The sequence below is a fragment of the Eubalaena glacialis genome, chromosome 5, assembly GCF_028564815.1.
Source record: "Eubalaena glacialis isolate mEubGla1 chromosome 5, mEubGla1.1.hap2.+ XY, whole genome shotgun sequence".
In the NCBI taxonomy this organism is placed as follows: Eukaryota; Metazoa; Chordata; class Mammalia; order Artiodactyla; family Balaenidae; genus Eubalaena; species Eubalaena glacialis.
The window spans coordinates 95,458,462-95,477,267 of NC_083720.1; the positions used below are offsets into that span (position 1 = coordinate 95,458,462).

Genomic DNA, 18,806 nt, shown 5'->3' on the forward strand with positions numbered 1-18,806 from the left:
TTCAGAGGCTGAAAACAACACCACTTATCTCACGGTTTTGTAGGAGTCCCACGTGTGTCTCACCAGGCTAAAATCAAGGCATCCGCAAGGCTATGCTCCTTTCTGGAACCTCAAGGGGAGAAGATATTTCCTTGCCTTTTCCATCTGCTGGAGGCTACCCACATTCCTTGACTCTTGGACCCTTTCCTCCATTTTCAAAGCCAGCAATGTTGCATCTCTCTCTGACTGTTCTTGGGTTAGGAAATTTTCCCCAGAGAATTGCAGAAATCTGGTTTAAACTCAGTTAAGGCTCTTCCTCAACCCCCAAACACACTAAAAAGGTAATATATTGAATTGTGTAATCAAGAACAGCTGGCTCTAGGGATGCAGAGTGTTTGCAGGGCTCCGTTTCTGGTTTTCGAGCCTGCTTGCTGCTGCGTGGCTTCATGGTCAGGCTTCTTCTTCAAGGAGGTGGTACAGCTCCTTGAAGAAGGAGGAGAGAGAGGCCATTCCTGACAAGGCCTTCTCAACAGTCATAGGATCTCTGATCAACCAGGCTGGGGTCATCTGCCTGCCCAGGGTGGTATGGGGAGCGTCCACCCCGAAACATACAAGGGTCCCATAGGAGAGAAGACATGGGCAGAAAGGAGAAAGGGCATGGCAGAGACACACACTGGACAGATGTAAACAGGTCTCTCATGACTACAGAAGTACTTTTTTGTTTTGGTGTAACATAAATGAGATCATGCCTTTCTATTCTTTTGCATTGTCTCTTTTCACTGCACAGTAAGTCTTGCCTATCCTTCCATGCCCGTATATCTAGCAGGTTCTTTTCCATAGCACTTTGGAGCTCTACCGTTGGAGCCAACATTGGCCCTTTGGGAGACAGGGGTGTCAGCATTAAGTTAAACGTACATATCCTCAGAGGGTAGGACACATCAGATCCCTTCACAAATAATTTACAGCAAAATATCTGTATAAGGAAACAACTTTTGCTGTCAATTAATGCTCTATCTATTTTTAAAGTAAGAGTCTATGAAAAGCATTCTAGTTGATCAAAATATTTTGACAGCCACTTAGAGGAGTTGGTGTCGTATTTAACTCAAGAGTATCCATGGTCCTTTCTTTTCTCCTTGTCATCCTACTGTGCACTTCTGTTTTTTATGTGCATGCATGGTGTTTATAGCATCATTATTTCCATGTGAAAAGTATGGAAGGGAATTGAGGATTTTTTTTAAAAAGAGTTATGATCCCAGTAAGGAAGCTGATGATGTTTTTCAAAAAGGTCTTAGAATTGTAATTTTGTTTTGTGGCAAGAGCCTACAGGTTGCAAACAGAGAGGAAACAAACCGGGACAGAAATGAACCCTGGCGTGCACCTAGTTTAGTTTTAGAGGCACTGAATTAAATGCTTTTAGAACCTATCTCTCTTGAGTCCTGGATAGAAATGTAATAAAGAGCGGGAGAGTAGTGTTCACTTAACTGGGAAGAGAATTCTTGATGCTAAATCGGGTACCAGACACCCAAGAGTTCATAGTTCCCCTACTCTCCATCTTGCCTACAACACAGCAGTTCACCCCCAAAACTGCACTTTGTTTTAAATAAAGCCTTTCTTTCTTACCCACACTGTATTTCTCCAAAGAATCTAAATTAATATTCAGCCTTTCTTCACAATTTTAAATTTATACATCTTTGTCTTTCACTTTCCAAAATGACACCAGCTCTGTGAGAAACTCCAGCATTGATCCAGCTGTATGTTGGTTCTTTGTGCACCTACACAGATGGATAAAATACTGTGACATCCCTGCTTTTGAAGAGGAACCAGTTCAATAGTAGGGTCAAAGTAAATTAATAACATATTTTGAAAATAGAATTAAAAAAAAATAATTCCACTGTATCGTTTTGAGGGGAAGGCAGAAGGGGAAAAGAAAACAGACAAGTTTAAGATCATTTTAGCCAAGGCTATAGTGTCAGCATAAGCTGTAGAATTTTACAGTCAGATCTTAAACATTTTTATCCCATCTTGCTTTTCCAGGAAAGGCTCTGAAGTGGTTTACATGGTGAAATGAATGAGTTAATGAATAAAGATAAAATTAACCACAGAAAATAAAGTGAAGCCAAGGTTAGAGTCAGAACTAACAGCCATCAGACCTGCCAATAGCAGTTGATTCTCTCAGGAACGCATGTACCTCTCCGCCAGTGGTCAGAGCATGGAGGGACCCATTCATTCAACAGATATTTGTTAAACACATATTATGTGCCAAACACAAGTTAAAAGTTTAATGATGACAGACTTACAATAGCTATAAAGTAAAAACAAAATAGTTGCTCCAGATGAAACACAATTCACCGGGAAAAATCTCTCCCATGGATTTTCAGAAAAGACATACGGTGGCCGTCCCTCCATTTAAGCCTGGGTTCCTGAGCATCCCCCACTCAGTGCCACTGAGCCAGGCAACGCCGAGGGTCACGTGCTGGTCTTCCAAGGGGACTTGAAAGACCAGCATGCTTTGGCTAATACCACCAGCTAATACCGTGGCTGGTGGTATTTGCTAAAGCATGTTCCATCAAAGGCGATTCTATGAGGAGTTAAAACAACACAACGTAGCTCTCTGATTATCTGGCTTCATCCAAGAATAAAATCCAGAGTATTTAGAGGAGGCAGACAGACCTTCATGCACAGCTATTTGAATAATTATGATAATAATTATCCAAGTAGCCAGTCTTGGCAGTCAGAGTAAAAATGCTGAATCATAGATCAACTATTTGCTCAGTTTACAATTAATTACCTTCTAATTCATAATACATTCCTCTGTGTGTTTTTTTTGTTTTTGTTTTGTTTTTTTTTCTTTTTTAATAACGTCCAGCTTAGAGCTTGCGGTTTAAGTAAGCCTGAGAACAGAATGGAAGGGGCAAGCCTGCTTTCCACTGTGCGATGGGTGTTACTCTCACCAGCGCTGGCAGGAGCTGGAGAAACAGAAGCCCCAGATAGAGCTTCAAGAGTAAACCTCTAATTATTCTAACAACTGTTCAGGCAGATGAATTTATAACAGAATAAACAACAAACTCTGAAAAATCTACCAAAGTGGCAAATCTCAATATAAATGATCACCATGATCATTTTTCTTTTCAGTTAACTGAAAAGAAATGCCTGAAACTGAATGCCTGCTCTGTGCCAGGGATTCTGAAATGTTTCAGAGTTGCTGCCAGTCATTAATTGTCTCAAAATATTGTAGTTGTTGGGTTTAAATTGGAACCTATGCCAGGTAGGCTTTTGGTTACTCAATTCAAAGGAAGCCTTTGTGCTGTTGTGTGTCCTCAAAAATATAGAAAATGCCCTCTTTTCTGAGGCTAGAGATTGACCTCAACAACAAACGCATTGAAAAGCTCTCCTAGTTCTAGAATTCCTTTTATTCCAAAAGCTGTCAATTCTTAGTGAACTGCTTGTGGTGAATTGCACTGCTGCTAGAGTAGCTGTGTCTAATTAGGGCTCTTAAAAGCACAGAGCATAGGAATGGAAAGCAAAGCACTCTGAAATTTAGAGGAACAGTGGTTGTTCCAAGCCCTTGATTAACCCTGTGCTGTAAGTAGGCCCTGGAATGCTAATTGTTCGTAATTTCCACCTTAGTGCAAATAATAATTAAAATTACCTTGCCTTTAAAAACAAAACAAAACATGGTGTTCTTGATTCACATATGCTTAACTAATTCTCAACTTAGTAAAATGTGATGGTAATTTCAGTCCTGTTCAGGTAACCTAGAATCCTTGCCATGTAAATTGAAGTCTTTATTGCTGTTTTTAGGGAGAGAGATGAAAGTTAAGTGGGTCACTTTCCACTGATAGAACCTTTACCTTATAGGGGAAATTTTATAAGATAGTTCTGCTGTTGTGCCTTTGTCCCTGTTCTGAAAATAGGTAAATTCTGAAAAGAAGTTGGCTCTATTGAGAAAGATACTCAAGTAGGTACTTAAAATGACTGGAGTACATTCAGTGTAGGATTGCCTTCCAGATTCTCTGTGCCTTACAAGTGAGAACCCCATTTTGTTTCTGTATCCATTACTTAGTAACTTTGTTTTGCTCAAAGTTATTTTGTTAAGTCACTGATCGTGGATATGAGCTTGTTGAGCATTAGGGAACAGAGACTACTTTAGATTACTTTTATTGATGGGTCTTTTTTTGTAAGAATATGAAGGAAAGTAAGGAAGACAGGAGACAGTCTCAAGTGCTACACAACTAGACTTCATGGAGATCTGGAATGACATTCAGGATATTACAGAAGTTCAAGAAGTGTCAGTTGCTGTTTTTCTTCACCATTTTATCCCCAGCACCTATGCTTGTCACATAGTAAATACTCAAGTATTATTAATGAATAAATTTCAGGTACTAGTGTCTACCGTATCTATCTGCTCTCTTTCTCCTATATGCCCAGCTAATGGTCTGTCAGCAACATGTCTTCTATTTATTGACAGCCTTTGCTGCCTCATGGCATCTGAGTTTTCGCTTCTCTCAGCGTATCTTTTCTTTTTCATGCCATCGTGCTGTGTGCAGGTTCAAACTCCCAAAGAGAGAAGTTTGATTGGATAGATCACTGTCTAGTATGGAGCATTCTCACAGCACTGGCGTCCATACGTGCCTTTGGACAGGGGGCTAGCCCTGGGCCAGTTATCTGTGGTCATTAGCAAGGTCCATGTTATAAACTATGGTCTTGCTTGTGAGAGGAATGTGGTTATGGCAGACATTTAAAATATCATTCCCGTAATAGTAAATCAGAGTCTGGCTGGTATTCAGTCATGTTCCAGGTCAGATTCTAAGCTATGGGAGAACACCATATCAGGCCAGTTCGTTGCTGTATTCCCAGAACTTGTTACTAAGCTGGAAAAGATACTGGCTGAAAGAAGACTGATGAAGGAGGAAATTCTTTGATCTTAGATGTATCGGGTCCAATGGGTAAAGCTAAAGAGTTAGGCAAATGTACTTGAACAACTTTTATCCTACAAGTGAATCATGGTAGTCAGTGGCAAACCGCATAAGGCTTCTAATTAGAGAAAGCTCAATTACAGAAAGATTCCATTCTACTTCATGTTTGTACTGTGTTGGAAAGCAATGAGTAACACAGAACTTCTAATTAGTAAAGGTGTTTTGTCATTACAGTGGGAAAGTTGCCCTAAGGCTATAAATCTCAGGGCTCTTTTTTCCCCCATGGAATTGTCACCATGCTAAAAGTCATTATGGCAATTTTTCAGAAGAGAGGTACTGTTCCTAGGACCATCATGGGATTGGGATTTGTTGAAAGGGCTGCAGTATATTGGTATGTTTAAATTGAGCTGAAAATCTAATTGGGAAATTTTCCAGATTTTTTTTTTTTAAAGGCATTCCTATGGATAATGTTTCTCGATTTCTACCATCACACACTCAACCACCACCCCTGACAAGGGTGGGTTCTTTCTCATTGCCAACTATTTTTGACTCAAGAATTAGTATATAGAGAGAAAATTTTTCTTGGTCTTATTTTGAAGATCAAGCTAAAGTTCTCCATGGCTCCACATTTGGATCTTACCATTTGATTGGTGTAGTGGTGCTAGGTACCTGCCACTCTCCTTTGCATATATTAGGGGCTCAGTAAGATTTACTGACTTGAATTATCAATGTGAATTAATAAGGCCATTGTTGCAGGTTATTTAACATCATTCAGTTTCATTGTCACAAACATCCGCTTGAAACTGGGAAATCTAACAAATGCTTGCCATCTGCTGAATAGGGAAATAAAAATGGAGATAATGGAGGATTCTCACAGATTCATAACCATACCTAAAAAAAATTAGGCAGTCAGTTTTCTCTGTAACAGTAAAGTCAGGATGCTGTGTTGGTTGAGTGTAGGTGTTAGAACCACACAAACTTGGGTTAGAAGCCTGGCTCTGCCACTTAACAGTGTGACTTTAGACAAGTTACTTAGACCTTATCTAAGCCTTCATGCCCCATCTGTAAAAGGGAGGAAAGAGCAGTACTTATTCCATGGGGGTTAGTACTAGGGTTTAAATGAGATAGTGCATTGGAAACTCTTACCACAGGGCCTGGTACAAGGTAAACACTCAGCAACTGTAGCTGGGTTTGTTATGATTGCTGTTATTTGTCAAGAGTGTTGTTTTGAAAAATGTAATTCTTTTCCACAACAGTAGATGGTATGGTATCAAGTAATTCAATACAAGTGAATCAGTCTTTTGAATTTTCTTCGTAACAGAAACTCAGCAATATAGAATTTTTTTTAAAGCAATATAGTGTTACATGCCAACATTTAGGGAAGGAGGAGCTACGGTTTATGTCTTTGAAATGACCACAAACTGACCACAGGCAAGCTTATAGGTTCTGATCCTCTATGCAGAGCTAAAGAAAAGCATCTTGATCTGTAAGTTCAAGATCTTTTCTACTGACCGGTTTTGGAAATTCATTAAGGCATTTCTCGGGAAGTATTCCATAGATCACACATGGAAAGAACTATCTTTTTGTGGTGGGATTTTTGGTGATACTGACTTTTCAAAAAATTTTACTATCATGATGATGAAAAACTCCTGATGATGTGAACTGGTGCCTCAGAGGCATTGACACGTTCTTTGATTTCTCCCTTGTGGTCATGCAGGCGAGACGGGCATTGGCAAATCCACGTTAATGGACACTTTATTCAACACCAAATTTGAAAGTGACCCAGCTACTCACAATGAACCAGGTGTCCGGTTAAAAGCCAGAAGTTATGAGCTTCAGGAAAGCAATGTACGGCTGAAGTTAACCATCGTTGACACTGTGGGATTTGGAGACCAGATAAATAAGGATGACAGGTACATCTTGGGATTTTGTGGGGATGTAAATGAGTGAGAAGGTAACAGGATCCATCCCGGGTAAATGCAAAGACTAAATGTTCGCTAGTTATGGGGCTTGGTCTCCTATCACCTAAAAGATAAGGCGTTCTTGTCCTCTGAGAAATTTTCTTAGAATGTTCTTGAGGTCAGAATCAGCTAGTGTAATTGATTCCAGCTAGGGTAAGGAGAAAAGGGATTTGTTAGAAGGCATAAGCTACTTTACGGCATTTTTCCAGGAGAGTCATGGAACCAGGCTTGGGTGCTTTCCCACCTGGAAAAGCAGTCTAGAGAAACACGTACAGTTAGTGGAACCCCTGCCACAAACTACCTTATATAGTTTGGTACCTGTGACACTGGGGAGAGGTCTCTAGAACCTCCACCCAGTCTGTCTCAGAGAGCCAAATGCCTTCACCATCGCTTGCAAGAAGAACCCCTTTCCCTGTGTGGGCCTCTGCCTTGTGTGGCTCCCTTCCTGCTTCCAGGTCTTGTATGGCTGCATCCACTTGGTAGAAAGTAGACCAGATCCAGAACACTAGCTGCAAGAGAGTCTGGGAAGTGTGGTTTCTGGTTTTTGTTGTTGTTGCTGTTTTAACTCTGCAAAAAAAAAAAGGCGGGGGGTGGGGAGGGGCATTAAAAAGTAAAAGGAGTTTGGAATGAGCATCTGCCACGCTCTCCTAGTCTCTGAGGCAGATTGGGATATTTGACTGAATCCCCAAATTCCTACAGATCTGAATGAAAACTTGGAGTCAACGTGATTTTCCCAAGAAGCCAGAGCCCAGGATTTAGTAGACCCGGGTTGTGATCTGGATTCTGCCGATGAGCAGCTATGGGACCTTGGCAATTTGTCTCACTCTAAGGGAATGACGCTGGATACTCTCAGGTCTCTTCCAGTGGGATCTGCACATAGTCTCTTCTTAGGTGGGGTCTAAAGAAGGGCACTGGGAAAGGCTAAGCCTGGAGGAGGGGTGTGGTAATAATAGGGGGTATCCTGTATTTTGATGGCTTTGGCAACAGTGGTATCAGCTCCTAAAACCCCAAAGTGAAGAAAGCATATTTGTGAAAGATCAGTTGGAAGAATCGTCGTTGATTTCCAGCCAGCACAGGATCTTAATATTGATGCTAGTGCTGTGGCATGAGCACTGTGTGTCCTTTGTGCATCGTCTGGGTCTTCCTGTAGGCTGCTCACAGTTGGGTGGCCCGCTGGGTGCAGAATGGCCACATTCAGTCTGAATATTGAGTGTGGTTTCAGTGGCGCCTAGTGAGGAATTCAGATCGCTCTCTATCCAGCAAGGGTTTGTTAAGCTAATTTGATAATATATATAACCAACTTCTTTGTCAGTGTAGAAGAAGGACATGTTTAAGCTGCGTAAGAAATAAAATGTCTTTTCAGAATTTTGGTCCTGTAGTTTGTACGTAGACAGAAGCTGTTAGCTATGTCAGTCTCATGTATTCATTCACTACAACTGGTTTACATACACTTGATGATCTAGTTATAAAATAATATAGTGAGGTTTTACTTTTTTTTTTTTTTTTTTGAGGTGAAGCAAACAGTCATTTTATTGACTCAAGTTCTTTCATTTACATCTTATCTCAGGCTATTTGCTTTAGTAGTTTAGCACCCATCAGTTAGTAGAGAAGGCTGTCTGCATCCAGAGGTTTTACTTTTATAAAACACACATAGTCATTTTATAAAGCCAAGCAAGTTTGCTCTTTTCTCTGAGTTGCTGTGTGCCCTTATTTGAGGGAAGCTGTTAAGCCTTAAACCTTCTTGGTGTTAATCTCAAGATCACCCATCCGATTTACTAATCTTGACTTTAAATGCCTTATGATTGTTTTATTTTACTTTTTTTTAACTTTTATTTATTTTTTTAAATTTTTATTTTGTATTTTTAAATTTATTTTTGGCTGCGTTGGGTCTTTGTTGCTGCACGTGGGCTTTTCTCTAGTTGTGGCGAGCAGGGGCTACTCTTCGTTGCGGTGCGCCGGCTTCTCATTGCGCTGGCTTCTCTTGTTGCGGAGCATGGGCTCTAAGTGCGCAGGCTTCAGTAGTTGTGGCACATGGGCTCAGTACCTGTGGCTCATGAGCTCTAGAGTGCAGGCTCAGTAGTTGTGGTGCACGGGCTTAGTTGCTCCACGGCATATGGGATCTTCCCAGACCAGGGCTCGAACCCATGTCCCCTGCATTGGCAGGCGGATTCTTTTTTTTTCTTTAACATCTTTATTGGAGTATAATTGCTTTACAGTGGTGTGTTAGTTTCTGCTGTACAACAAAGTGAATCAGCTATAGATATACATATATCCCCATATCTCCTCCCTCTTGCATCTCCCTCCCACCCTCCCTATCCCACCCCTCTAGGTGGTCACAGAGCACCGAGCTGATCTCCCTGTGCTATGTGGCTGCTTCCCACTAGCTATCTGTCTTACATTTGGTAGTGTATATATGTCCATGCCACTCTCTCACTTCATCCCAGCTTACCCTTCCCCCTCCCCGTGTCCTCAAGTCCATTCTCTACATCTGCCTCTTTATTCCTGTCCTGCCCCTAGGTTCTTCAGAACCATTTTTTTTTAGATTCCATATATATGTGTTAGCATACGGTATTTCTTTTTCTCTTTCTGACTTACTTCACTCTGTATGACAGACTCTAGTCCATCCACCTCACTACAAATAACTCAGTTTCGTTTCTTTTTATGGCTGAGTAATATTCCGTTGTATATCTGTGGCCAGCGGATTCTTAACCACTGTGCCACCAGGGAAGTCCGTTATGATTGTTTTAAATACTTAAGTTCATTCTCAAAAAACGTTTGAGAAAGTTAAAATTAAACTGTCCCAGGCCCAAAGATAATTCCAGAAGGAGGCTTCCAGAGACATTTTTGTGCAGTGACAGCTTAATGGGAATAAGACACCAAATCATTAAGTAACATTATGTTTGCTTAGGGCTCAGAAACTTCATTAGTACCAGGTTTTTTTTGTTTGTTTGTTCGCTTCATTTTCCTCAAAACTGTGTATGTTATGTGTGTGTGTTTTGTAAAGAGGAATTTGAACCATTTTATCTAGGGCTATGTATTGTCTAGATATATTTTAACTATCTGTGATAGAAATATGAGCACATAGTAACGGCAGAGAAATATTTAACTCGTGCTCTAGCTGAGCACGGAGCTCTATTTTATGTATAGGGCAATTTAAATGCTCTTCAGTAAGCATTGGCCTGTAATACAGGAGCAGTTGTTAGACAGAGTAAGAAAGATTTCATTTTGCATCTGTCAAAATGGACTATCTGTACATTGTGTTGGAGTGGGGGAAAGCTAAGCACAGCTGAGCAGTTGCTCTTAATTTATGAGCTCAATGCCAGGGAATGATGGAGAGGTTCTTGCCTGAAGGCTGTCTGTAATGCCCACTGAAACAGATGAAGAGAAAACCCTGACGACAGGCAGAAGTGCACGCTGGTCCTCGTGTGGTCACGGAGCCCCCGTCCGAGCAAGGCAGGTCTCCATCTCTGACCTGTGCAGGTCTCTCCCTGGGGTTGGGGAGTGCCATGCTTGTGCGCTCCCTGATGGGAAGACGTCAGCTGCACCTTTTCAGGATGTATTCCTGCGGGAATGAGAACCGTCTTCCTGCGTTTTGCTGCTAAGTTTCCACGAGCTGCTCCAGCTCAGAGTCATCGCCTCAGCACTGCCGCTGCATTTTTACTTCGCCCCTAAATGGGGACTTTCCCTCAGTCGGGTGGGTTTTCACTCGCCAGCCCTGAACAGCAGGTGGCCAGTGCAACGCTGATGCACACATTTGCAGCTGGAGGCCTCTTTAAGAAATTATCTGACTCATTTGGGTCAAATAATAGTTTCCAAGGAGACTTAGAAGAGAGGAAGTGTGATATTAACCTAACCTACATACCAAGTATTTGTTTTTCTTCTGAAATTTCTTGACAGCTGTTGCATAACCTCTTTTAAGTGGCATTTAGAACTCTGTGCCCCAGAATGATTGTTGACACTGTTGACTATAAACCCAAATGTCTGTTGTTAAAAAAAATAGTCATTTGGATAGAGTCTGCTTCCATCAAAAAATTGGAAGTGGGATATGCATTTTTGTATCGATATGTAAACATATGGAAGGGGACGTGCTGTTTCTCTAAACCCATGATTATTTTTACTACTTTGAGGATTAGGCAAGCTTTTCTGCCATCGATGCAAGACTTCAAGAATGTCCCAGTTTGTTTATGTAGGCTTCGGACATGTCAGCATTCCTGCATCATTATCTGCCTGGGACCAGGCTAGCTAGAAGGAGGCAGGAAGAGAGATCTGGTAAGATTTCCTGTTTTGTTTAATAGCATGGTTAACTCTTCGTGGTCTAAGGGCCTCCTTGTTTTGCTGTCTGTACTCTTCAGTAAAGAAGGAAAGAGGTCTGGAGAAGAAGGGAAACCAAACTTTGCTGTAGTGCTGGAAATAAAAGAATTTGTTGGTCTCACATTTGGGAGGTGGGAGATAGAATGTCAACGGCATATTACAAACTATAATGATAATCAGTCCTAAAAAAGCATGGATAATTGAAATCCACTGAGAGAATCCTCAAACTCACCAAATCTTTATCAGAGTTATAAAATGGTAATGGAATGGACTGTTCGGTCTTCAAATTCTGTCTTAATTACACTTTCTGGTAGATGTAGTTGAAGGATAAGGAAAATTAACTTTGGCTAATAAATAGCAAGATGGTAGGTATCTGGTCACATATGAAATGGAGAGTCAGTCCCCCGAACAATGGCATTGGCTGTTTTGCAGGTGGGTAGCTTGGGTGGATAGAAAACATTGCATAAAATATTTTTTCCCCATCAGTTTTAGGGTCAACCTCTGTCAATTTTTTGTGTTTTTTAATGGCTGGAGATTTATGGGGGGGGGAAAAAGTGGTAGATAAAAAGGAATATCCCATGCCTTAAAAAGAAATTATGTGAAAATGTGAAGACTTGATTTGATCTGCCCTATCCCCCCTCCTTCCCCCACCCTGCCCTTTCCTCTGCTTGATATGGCTACAATCCACAGAAGTTTGAATTGGCAGAACAGAATATAAATAGGTATCCTTGCTATAAGAATGGAAACTAGCAAAAGGCAAAATAGGGATGAAGTTTCCTTATCTTTATGACTTTGAGTGTAGATAACATATGGACAGGAGTAGGAGAGAGGGCAGAGAGTTTGTCCAAAGGATGTGAAGGGGAGTACAAAGCCACTAGGCTGACTCATTATGCATCAGGGAGAAACTGTTTCATCAACATAATTAAATCTTGAACACAAGGCATAGTGATATGGTAAATTGTTCTCCTGAAAGACGTTTATTTGTTTATAATGATATAGAGGGTAAAATGGATGGGATTTTGTGCTTGGTTGTGTGTAGGAGGTAGGAGAGGAGGTCTCTGGGTTGAACCCCGGGGTTCTGACACGGCCAGTGGTCTGGATGCGGGCGCAATTTGCTGACCTGAGGAATACGGGGGAGTGTGGGTTTGGGGACAAGATGAAGAGTTTGATTTTGGACATATTTAGAAGAGCAAGTGGAAATATCTGGTAAGCAGTTGGATGGATTGGTCTCAAACTTGGGTGAAAGATCTGGTTAAGTGAAACACAAGAGTAAATGTGATTTTCCAAGGAAACCACATACACGGAGAAGAGGGAGATTGAAAAGATTGGCCCAAACTCCTTAACAGGGGATGGCAGAAGGAAGCCCGAGGTATAGAGGAGAACAAAAGATGTCTTTGGATGTACCAAATCCAGGGCAGAAAGCATGCCTCACTGGAAAAGGAGAGGTGCTATGACTCCCATAATCTTGGAAGATCAGAATCAAAACCAAATGCAAACTGTTGGTGGGAATGTAAATTGATACAGCCACTATGGAGAACAGTATGGAGGTTCCTTAAAAAACTAAAAATAGAACTACCATACGACCCAGCAATCCCACTAGCGGGCATATACCCTGAGAAAACCATAATTCAAAAAGTCATGTACCACAATGTTCATTGCAGCACTATTTACAATAGCCAGGACATGGAAGCAACCTAAGTGTCCATTGACAGATGAATGGATAGAGAAGATGTGGCACATATGTACAATGGAATATTACACAGTCATAAAAAGAAACAAAATTGAGTTGTTTGTAGTGAGGTGGATGGACCTAGAGTCTGTCATACAGAGTGAAGTACGTCAGAAAGAGAAAAACAAATACCATATGCTAGCACATATATATGGAATCTAAAAAAAAACAACGTTCTGAAGAACCTAGGGGCAGGACAGGAATAATGACTCAGACATAGAGAATGGACTTGAGGACACAGGGAGGGGGAAGGGTAAGCTGGGATGAAGTGAGAGAGTGGCATGGACATATATACACTACCAAATGTAAAATAGATAGCTAGTGGGAAGCAGCTGCATAGCACAGGGAGATCAGCTCGGTGCTTTGTGACCACCTAGAGGGGTGGGATAGGGAGGGGGGGAGGGAGACGCAAGAGGGAGGAGATATGGGGATATATGTATACATATAGCTGATTCACTTTGTTATAAAGCAGAAACTAACATACCATTGTAAAGCAATTATACTCCAATAAAGATGTTAAAAAAAAAAAACAAATGCAGAAAGGAAATGAATAGAAAGAAGCAGCATACTTGGGCCACTCTTGTGGGGAGGTGCTAAGAAGCTGCAAATCAGGAACTGGGGAGGCAGGAAGGAGCACCTGCTGTGAGCTGCTTTCCTCTCCTTGGGGCTAAGAGGGTGTAGGGGGACCTTGATTCCCCCAGTCACATGCCTCGGTGTCAGGAGACCGAAAGATCAGGCCCTGGACTGACAGGGCATGGGTGGGCCTCACTGGAGTGGCCTGGTCCACTGCCCTGCAGGGCATGAGTCAGTAGCAGAACAGTTACCATGGAAAGCGGGTCAGTGTAAAGTTCCTTTTTTTTTTTTTCCCCTGTCTTTTTGAGAAGTCAGGCTTGCTTTTCTCTTATTTGTTGTTTATTATATTACTATGAAATAGTTATATCTCACAGTTTTATGGGCTAATTCTTTACATATATTAGCTCACTTAATTTGTCACATTAGCTGTCTGATATAGGTAATATCTTTGTCCTTGATATTACCTGTGAGGAAATTGAAACACAGAGAGGTTTAGTAACTTGCCCAAAGCCACACAGCTAGTAAATTATGGATTTGGAGTTTGGTCTTAGGTGGTCTGGCTTGAGTCCATGCTTTTAACCCCCATTTTATGTAACTATCCTATCCTAATAATGGCTATTGCTATTGTTATATAATTCCTGCCTATATTTTAAAATTGGAAAATGGAGGAGAATCTTATTACTTGCTCATCCTTTCTATTGGAATTCATTGGGATTTCTACTGTCATGTTTAGAATTTTATTTAGGCACATTCTACTTTTTCTTTAAACCTCTAGAGATTTCATCTGCTCAAATTGAAGCAATGGATTATGATAAATCACCAAGGGAAAATATAAGAAAACGTTTTTCTGTTTTCAGTTTTGGTCATACATTTTTGTTTGTTTTATTTTGTTTTGTTTGTTTTTTCTTTTAGGGCATCTGCTGTCATCTTCATTATAAAAGATTTATAGTTCCCTTTCAGGGATTTCAGTTTAATTTATGGATCCGAGAGTTGACTGTTGAGAGATTTTTATTTTTCTTAATGCCTAAACCTTTCCTCAACAAGGTAGTGAGTTTGGGGAAGAATTAACCCATTTTATTCCTAATCAGCCCATGTCATTGCTGCTGACACTTACTTCTGAGCAGTCCCCTTGGAGACCTGGAAGAGTTCATGGCTTTTCCACAGTGACCTAATGTACTGTTTAATCTCTGGAGAACATATGGTTTATTGAATATGTCTTCCCAATATGCTATTAGTGATTGTGTTTTTGGTCAGTTAATAGAGTCATGTGTAATTATTCAAAATAGATTTGAATTATGGTTTGGTGAGAAGAGAGGGTTACAAAGTTTACCTTCAAATCATAAAATTTGAGAGTTGGGAAGAATCTTGATCATAATAGGCCAGGCAGTTCAGTTTATAGGTGAGGTTATGGCACACGCAGGGCTTTATGAGAGTATGGAGAAGCCCTCGTCCCCAGGGGATGGGGGCACAGGCGCAGGGAGGGGCTGCCAGCATCCTGAAACTGCAGAGCAGTTTCATCTTGTGCACCCATGCCAGTCAGCTGGGAGAGGCTGTCAGGATCACTTTATTGGGACAGATTTTGAGGCTCAGTTTTGGCCCAGCAGGAAAGAATGCCACAGTCTCTTAGCAATACCTTCATGGGTGCCATGGGGGAAGTGACAGTGTGTCTCACGTATTTCCAGTTGCTGTTTTAAATGCTGAATGTTAGCCAGGGGAGTAATAGGAAGAAGACCATTCCAGGTTGAGGTGTGGGGGGATGGGATGGCTAGCATGAGCAAAGGCACAGAGGCAGGCGAGAGCTTGACATGTGGGACAGAAAGGGTGAGCCCGGGAGGGGGTGTTGGAGAGAGGGCCTGGGGTGATGTTCAGGGGCCAGATGGCTAAAGGCCTGGCTGCCAAGGTAAGGAACTTGGGCCTTAGCTCTTAGGGAAGAAGGAACCACTGAAGACTTTCCTGGAGGATTTTACAAAGAGGTTTGAGACTGGCAACATGCTGATTTGAAAATGTGTTTTAAAAAACCTTCTTCTGCATCCTAGCTATAAGCCAATCGTGGAGTATATCGATGCCCAGTTTGAGGCCTACTTGCAAGAGGAATTGAAGATCAAACGTTCTCTCTTCAACTACCACGACACCAGGATCCACGCATGCCTCTACTTCATCGCCCCCACTGGACATTCGCTGAAGTCCCTGGACCTGGTCACCATGAAGAAGCTGGACAGTAAGGTACTCACTGCTGCTCTGGGTACTGTCCACTCTCCTGTAAGATCTCTTTTATCCGGGGGCCCCAATTTACCTCTGCTTTCAGTGTAATTTGGTGTTTTGTTTTAAAGACTGTGTTTTAGAGCAGTTTTAGGTTCACAGCAAAATTAAGAGGAAGGTGCAGAGATTTTCCACATACTCGCTGCCCCATGACATGCATAGCCCCACTCCCACCCCATTGCCAACATGCCCATCAGATGGTGTATTTGTTACAACTGGAGAACCTACAGTGACACATCACTGTCACCCCAAGTCCGTAGTTTACATGAGGATGCACTCTTGGTGTTGTACATTCTGTGGGCTTAGACACGTTTATAATGACATGTATTCATCACTGGAGTATCATACAGAGTAATTTCACTGCCCTAAAAGGCTTCTGTGCTCCACCTGTTTATCCCTCCTACTTCCTAACCCTGTATTTGTTTTTTCTGGTTGACGGAACCATAGGGTTTTGAAAAAAATGGTTCAAAACCTCTCTGGATATTAGGACAAAACAAAACAAACAAAACCATGTAGCTTATTACAAAGTATTTTTAGTTCTTAAATTAGCACTAGTGTATGCTCTGTTGAGGGTTGGGGAATTATACAGTGGAAACACCTAAAGGGTCGTAGGAAGGGTTAAATTTAGGGAGATTGAACTATAATTTCATGCTTTGTTTATTTTCTTAAAAACTTTCTTTAAATCTCTCTTTGAAAGGTTTTTACAGGCTTGGCTTTAATTTGAAGTTTAACATGCAAAAAAAAAAAAGTGTTTATTTTTTTTATCTATGTGATAAGGATGGTCCAACTTCTTAGATTTTAAAACTGAGCTGCACCATGTGTTCAAAAGAAGTAGAGTCTCAGATCAAGTCTGACCCCTAATCTTTGCACATTTATAACCTTTCTCCTTCACAACATTTGGAGGAAGGGACTGATGAGTTTGACAACATTTGATGATCTACTTTATGATTAATTTGATTTTCCATTTTGAAATAAATGGAAGACAATACATTCTGAAATAAAGAGGCAGCAAGTGGCAACAAGGACACCCACAAAATTAAGCTATAGTATTTCCTCTGAGATTCTAACCTCCTTTTGAATTCAATACAAAGTCTTACCTTTAGAGGGCTTTGTTGGGTGTTATTTTCTGTCCAAACAACACTGTTTAAAAGATGCTTTTGCTCCGGAGGGACATAATAGTGAGAGAATGCTGAGAAGATCAGCCTGTCCCCAAGGCCTCTGCCTGTACCAGCCCACCAAGGGCCTGCGGGCTGACACCAAGCCAGGCACCCGGGGCCCCCAGCCTGCAAAGACGCACTGCTTTACAGAAACATATTCTACCAGCCAGAAAGGAGTCCTGCAGCTAGAGCACTCTTGGGAGAATAAATGGAAACCCTTCCTCATCTCATTTGATTCAGCTTCAGTGGACCATCGATGGTGGCTCACTGGGCCAGGGAGGTCTGCTTCCTGTGCTGTCGGGTCCTTGAGAGCAGGGCAGGGAAGCAGACAGAGGGAGGTGGCTTCCTCACTGAGGCTGAGCTTGTAGACCACGCCAGGGTGATATCCAACAACAGGATTATGCTTCAATTTAAAAAGGGGAAGAAAATAAGACAAAACAAACAGCTAATCAAAACAAAACAAAACAATCACTACAAAGCTGGTTAAACTGCTTTCAAAGAACTATTATTATTGTAGAGCTGGAGTGCTAGGGAGTATCTGAAAACAGTATTGTCAAAGGTTTGTTGTTACAAGTAAAGTGAAGAGTTAAGGCAAACATATGACAATTTCAGACAAGATTTCCAAGCACCTGCCACTGAGGAAGAAGAGATTTTAAATCTAAATTTGCTTGGTTCTTCTATCTACTCTAATCACATTGGCCAAGAAAATATGAACCTCTGCCATTTTGTCCATGTTGATATTAACCCAATACTAAGTGTGCACAAAAGTTAGCCAATATGAAACATAGGGAGGGGTTTGTTCCCCACGTCCTGATCCAGGCATCCTCCCACCCTCAATGATGTCTGTCTCACTGAGGCAACTTGCTGCAGGAAGCCCATCCATGATAAGGTTAGGATTGGGTTGAGGAATAGGGAAGAACAGATTTTTCCATCAACGGGTCATCTCACTCTGGTTTATCAGGGATTTTTGATTTGGCTCTTGGGATAAAAGGAGAAACAAAGGAATGCAAATGTGACCCGGAACGCCCCCCCCCCCCCCCCCCACTAAAGACTCCCTCTTCTCTGGCTGGGACTGACCGCTTTCTCACCGAACCTGTTCCCTTTTCACCTGAGCTGGGTGAAGAGCATGGTCCCCGGTATCAAATGTCAGTAGCAACTTGTTGAAACCTCTGTACCAATCAGGGAGTGGAAGAAAGTTAATTGTAAAAAATCAGTTTTAAAGAATGTGTCCTGTGGACAGTGCTGGGGTAAGCAGAGTGTCCCACCTTGGGCTTTGGGGCTTGCGCTTGAGGGTCCTTGGCCCTCTTTCTGGGCTTTCTGCCATTGTTGTCAAACTTCAGAGTTCTCACCTGGTCTTTGTATCTGATGCTCTGAAAGTGAGCCTTGTCTTTGGCACTAGGTCTCATTCTGGCACAAAGAAGTAATGTGATAGAAGCTGATTTTCAAGAGAATTAGTTGGTGTGATTTTGAAAAATTTAAAAGTAGGTGAAATCAATTTTGTTTTGGTTAATACTTAGGTTCTCTGCTTCCAGCAGTTCTCAAGTCATCAGAAGAAAGAAAAGATGCTATCCTGCATAGAGCTGAATATTCCACTGTTCTAACTAATGAAAATCTTGGTATTAGACTGTTAGAAACATGCAAAAATCAAACTCCTAAAGTAGCTGGGAGGAGTCAAAAAGGAGTGGTTACTCAAAGAATAGGCTTCTTTGTTACCGCTCTTTGTCATAGAGTAACACTTCCTTTTACACCGTAAAGAAGAATGAGGTGGCATAGAAGAGGAAATTACGAGGATGCTTTCTTTCAGTGCCAGATGGGAGCGAGTAAAAATGTTCAGAGATGGAACTAAAAGATTATTCCATATCTTCTTAATTTTGCATCTAGGTAAAAAGTCCAATTTTTAATATCATCTCTATTTCTAAGT

The 18,806-nt window shown here is 41.4% G+C and overlaps 1 protein-coding gene across 3 annotated transcripts in view; it reads left to right on the forward strand.

Moving 5' to 3' along the window:
* Nucleotides 1-18,806, forward strand: part of SEPTIN11 (septin 11) — a 90,270-nt gene that overhangs the window by 46,904 nt on the left and 24,560 nt on the right. For all 3 annotated transcript variants that reach the window (XM_061192388.1, XM_061192386.1, XM_061192385.1), the window contains exons 3-4: nucleotides 6,613-6,808; nucleotides 15,506-15,692. In XM_061192388.1, the coding sequence (XP_061048371.1) occupies nucleotides 6,613-6,808; nucleotides 15,506-15,692 (383 nt within the window). The remainder of the gene's footprint in view (nucleotides 1-6,612; nucleotides 6,809-15,505; nucleotides 15,693-18,806) is intronic.